The sequence below is a fragment of the Geospiza fortis genome, unplaced genomic scaffold (assembly GCF_000277835.1).
Source record: "Geospiza fortis unplaced genomic scaffold, GeoFor_1.0 C13936322, whole genome shotgun sequence".
In the NCBI taxonomy this organism is placed as follows: domain Eukaryota; kingdom Metazoa; phylum Chordata; class Aves; order Passeriformes; family Thraupidae; genus Geospiza; species Geospiza fortis.
In genome coordinates this window covers 959-5,653 of record NW_005055888.1, presented here as the reverse complement: position 1 = coordinate 5,653, position 4,695 = coordinate 959, and the positions used below count along the sequence as shown (strand labels likewise).

The 4,695-nt window shown below is 43.5% G+C and overlaps 1 protein-coding gene across 1 annotated transcript; it reads right to left on the bottom strand.

Moving 5' to 3' along the window:
- Positions 1–136: 136 nt before the first annotated feature.
- Positions 137–4,240, bottom strand: LOC106632177 (myocardin-related transcription factor A-like; the record flags this gene model as incomplete). The annotated part of the gene is made up of 4 exons (XM_014311677.1): positions 137–312; positions 1,741–1,902; positions 2,533–2,608; positions 4,185–4,240. Coding segments are annotated over 4 exons (470 nt in total), but the record flags the coding sequence as incomplete, so codon positions are not given.
- Between the last annotated feature and the right edge of the window lie 455 nt (positions 4,241–4,695).

Sequence of the window (4,695 nt, the reverse complement as noted above, 5' to 3'; positions counted from 1 at the left end):
CCACACGGAGCCAGGACCCCTTGTGAAATCTCACAGACTGTACCTCTAAGGGAAGCCTCAATCTCACTTTTTAGGCTCCTCAGCAACAAATCAGCATGAAGCTCCACGGCACTGCAGAAGGCCTGCACATTCTCACCTGAGCTAGTGATGTACCAGTGGTGCTAGGGAGAGGCTCACAAATCCGGGAGTCCATCGGCGATGGGACAGAGCCTTGGGACTCATGGCTGGCAGGCTGTTCTGGGGAGAGGGCATCACTGCTGTCCTCATCAAAGGAGGAATTGTCTGCAACCTTTGGGTAGTTCACCTGTCCAACTAAAAACACAAACATCAATTGTGGTCTGTAAAATGGAATAAGAAATTACTTGGCTTGACACTTTCACAAAGACAATGATGGCATGGAGAGAGCTGTGCTTAAAGCACCAGCTAAAAATGAGAGAACAGAGTCCAAAGTGGATCAGGTTTAAGTGTTTACATTCACTATCTATCAGTACAATAAAATGATGTGGACTGGGGTGAACCATTTCCCTGGCTTCCTAGCCAGGCAAGATCAGAGAGTGTAAGAAGAGATCTCAGGTCTGCCCAAACCCAGCTCAGTGGCATGGCTTATTTCATTATCATCTGGCACCAAAGAAGAAGACTGGACAGTATAAGGTTAAATCATGGCTTCTCCAGTGTTCATCCTGTATGGTAGGAGATAGAATCTCTTGGATTCTTCTGTCTTGGAAGACAGAATCCCAAACTGTCCTCTAGTCTTACAAGCAATAAGGGCTATGGATTAAGTGATGGCCCTGGCTGCTATTAGCATTTCTGTCCATCTATATGCACAGCAGATAAATTCAAATGAGTGTACACTTGTAATGTACCAAAGTTTTTTTAGATGACATTTTCTCAAATTAATCCTGCTAAGCAGGGAAATACTTTCACTTGAACCTCACCGAAAATCAAGAGGAATCCAGAGATGTACTTTGCTCTGTCAGAAGGAAGTCACATCTCCTATACTTCAGTTCACAAGTTCACCCTTCCTCAACTCTCGTTCAATAGTGAAGCCAGGCTCTCTCACAACACTGTCCTTTTCCTTTTTTATGGAAACTATTCCATCTTGCTCACAGTTGTGTCCCATTTGTCTTTACAGTAGCTGTGCATGTTTGAGGGGATGAATAACCACAGACACACAGACTGCTCAGTCTGGGGAGACAGGAAAGAGCACTGCTGAGGCAGTGGGAAGGCTATTCCTCAGCATTCCTTTCAGCCCTTGGAATGGCACTGGCATGATTTACATCTGTTCTGGTTTATTTTTAAAGGGCTTGAATCCTCTGAAGTTTTTGAGTTCACAGACATCTTTTGTTTCATCACACCTGTTTACATTCTGTCTCCCCTCCTGATCTAAGTCAGTGGGTTCTCCCTGACCAATATTGTTGACATGTTATACTGAGAGAGGGATTTTAAGGAGACAATCTAGGGAATATAATCTTCAACAGCCTTTCAAGTCTTTAGAGTACACAACTGCTTTCATATTCTTCTGGAATGTCCACATTCCCTATAAGTTAATGTCTCTATAGCATTATCTGGGCCAGAGGGAGATCTGCTTTTCTGAATCCGTGGGCTGAAAGCCTGTGATTCTGGGCCAGGAAAATGAGACCAGCCATGGGATTGCACTCTCTTAGACATGCAGGTGAACTGATAGGTAATCACAGCCACATGTGGGAAATGCCCTCCACAAAGATCCTCCTCTGACCTTACCAATAATAGCTTCCTTCAGGCTCGATTCTACAGGCAAGATGTTCTTCTCCACCAGCTCCATGGGCCCTGGCCTCTGTGCTATCTTCTCATTGAGGTCATCTGCCAGTCTGGCTCTCTTCAGCTTCAGCTGCTTAGCCTGCAAGGAGGGTTCAGCTGAGGTCTCTGTTTGGGGGAAAGTAAATAAAATGGCATCAATCCAACAATGGTCAACCCATGCCCTTCAGCAGTATTTTAATTCTATTCAGAAAGGCAACTGTAGGTAACAGTAGGTAACTGTACAGAAAAATAACTGATAGATAACAACAGGTAACTATGCACTACAAAGCTATGACAGATGTTATGTATATTTAGGCTACAAAGATAACTACAGCAGCCCTTTTGACAAATTCACTGTACTCAAACTGATGTCACCCAATTCTCATTCAACTTTTCCCCTGGTTGTGCCCCAAGCTTGATGCTCAGCAGCAGCATAGCCCCCCCTTCTCGGAAGCTGAGATCCCTCTTGGACATTTTACAGTGATTTCCCTTAACAGAAGAGCAATCCATGGTCATTCTATTTCATTGTTGCTCACCTATACAAAACTGCACAATTTGAATTCACACAACAGATTTTTCTGAGAATGATTCTGAGCAAGCAGAGTTGAATCCCTCTCAAGGAATCATGCAGCAGGCATGATCTGCCTGTTCCCAAGTGGAAGGAAGCTTTGGAGGTCAGAGGCAAAGCAGAAAGCTGTTAAAAAGGTAGTTATTATTATTTGTTGTTGATGTTTTCACGTTCAGCACTTGCCATACCTTCCAGAATGTGCATCCTAACCAGCTCTGATCTCTCGGGCCGGGAGCGGATTTTGCGTTTCAGATAGTCCTCTGTCTGCAGCAAAAACACACAAACAAGAACCACCTTCAGCTGATTGGACACAGAAGTCAGGGACTCTTGAACAGCACAATTAAAAGAAACAACCATCTTGAGCTGTTACTGAGATCTAAATAAGCACAAAATGGAGAAGGGACGCATCTCCTGTCCCAGGGCATCCAGAAAATGAGCTTACTCTAAAGATGACCTTCTATTGTAATTACCTCAGCCAATTGTGCAATGCTGCCCCACAGAACAGAAACTGGGAATGACTTCCTCAGGAGCTGAAGTCCTCTTTTCCTGTTGTATGCACCACCACTAACTTGTGTCAGGGAAACATCCATGAGATTTCTTTTTATGTGAGAGATAAATGCACTGGATCCACTGTCCACAGAAAATACTTTCATTTACTGCTGGCATTCAGGGCTGACTTGTGGTTTGGACATACTTTTAAATTTGATTAAAGATATGTTATTTGTTAAGCTAAAAGACCTCATGCAGTCCCTTGGGGGGGCAGAATCTAAATGCTGTGACAAGGTTTATTTCACTTCCAGAGCTGCTTTTAGCAGCAGAAAGTGCTTTGGAGCAATGGACAGAGATGGCCCTGACAGGCTGAACACGTTACTCTTTACACTGCTGAGGAGTGGGAATCTGGAAGCAGCAGGTAATAGACTCGTAAGTACTGGACATCAGGATGGGCCTTCAGAGAAAATAAGTATTAAAATCAGTCAGAAAACTGCACCATAGTTGCTCAGCTGCCCACATAAAAATATTAACTTAGTAAGGTTTTAGGAAAAAAAGAGAAATAAGCAAAACCCCTTGTTCACTGGTCTTAATGCAAAGTCCCCTCTCTGTTGCAATCCTTCCACAGTTTAAATGGCTTCCCTTACAGTTCTTAATCACAGCTGTTATTTTTTTTACTTATGTTGCTTTCACTTTTAAAACAAAACTTAGTCATAACAAGTTTCATCCCACTGTAGGCTAATCAGAAAAAAATATCCCCAGAGGCCTTTTGAGGAACAGAAATTACCAAGAAACTCCCCAGTTAGAAAAGGTGGCACATGAAGTATGATGCCTGGCTTCCTCTTTCTGTAGAGCCAGAAGTTTGTGATTTCAGCGTTACAAGATTTTAGGGGGATCCTCTCTATCCAATTTTCCATTTTTCTAGTCTTCTAGGTAAAAATTGCATGTGCAGGTAACAGAGAAACTTTCCTCAAAGGTGGAACTGAGCTCCACATGATAAGAGCATTTAATAGCATTTAAGGGCAAAACAAACACCATAGAAATAAAAATGTCAAGTGCCTGGACAGTGGGGAAGAAGAGTGTCAGCCACTTCCAGAAAGATGACTCTAGGGAAAATCCAGGCACCATTTTCAACAGGCTTTAGGCATAACTAGTTTACTGAGGGCTAACCAGCACCACATGCAAGCTGCAGAACACCCCATCTAATACACCTCTGACTCCAGAAAGCTGTATTACATCCAGATTATGAACACTTCCCTTCTGCAGCTCATTAACAGCTACAGGATGCCCAAAACACAGGACATACAATTCCTGACTTTCCCAAAGCACTAAAGATTATATTGCATCTTACCCTGGCACGCTCCAAACTCTTTCTTTGTTCATGAAATGCAGCTGGACTTTTCAGAGCTGTGGAGAGGAAAAGCATTTAGAGAATGAATTAGAATGATGGAAGGTCTCTCACTGCACAACCCTTCAGGCCAACTAATTTAACAAACACACCACAGCAACTGCCTCCTGCATCCTCCAACACACTGAGGCACATCTCCAGCTGGTGCAAAGCAAAGGAAAGTGCCATTCTCCATCTGACAGCACAGGGACACAGGAACTGAGCTGAAATTTTTGTGGGCCACTGGAGCATCTAACAAGTGTCTACAAGTATGCTCCCAGTCAAAGTAATCACTGTTCCCAAAGCTGGGTCCAAGAACAGGATTCAGAAACAGCCCCCCCAAAAAAGCCTTACACAAGCTTCAATAGAGAATAGGATATCCAGGACCCTCGTGGGAATGGCTCTGAAACATTGAATAGGTCAGACTGTTGGAAGGATGGGGGACAATGCTAATGAACTGTAAATCCCCTTTACT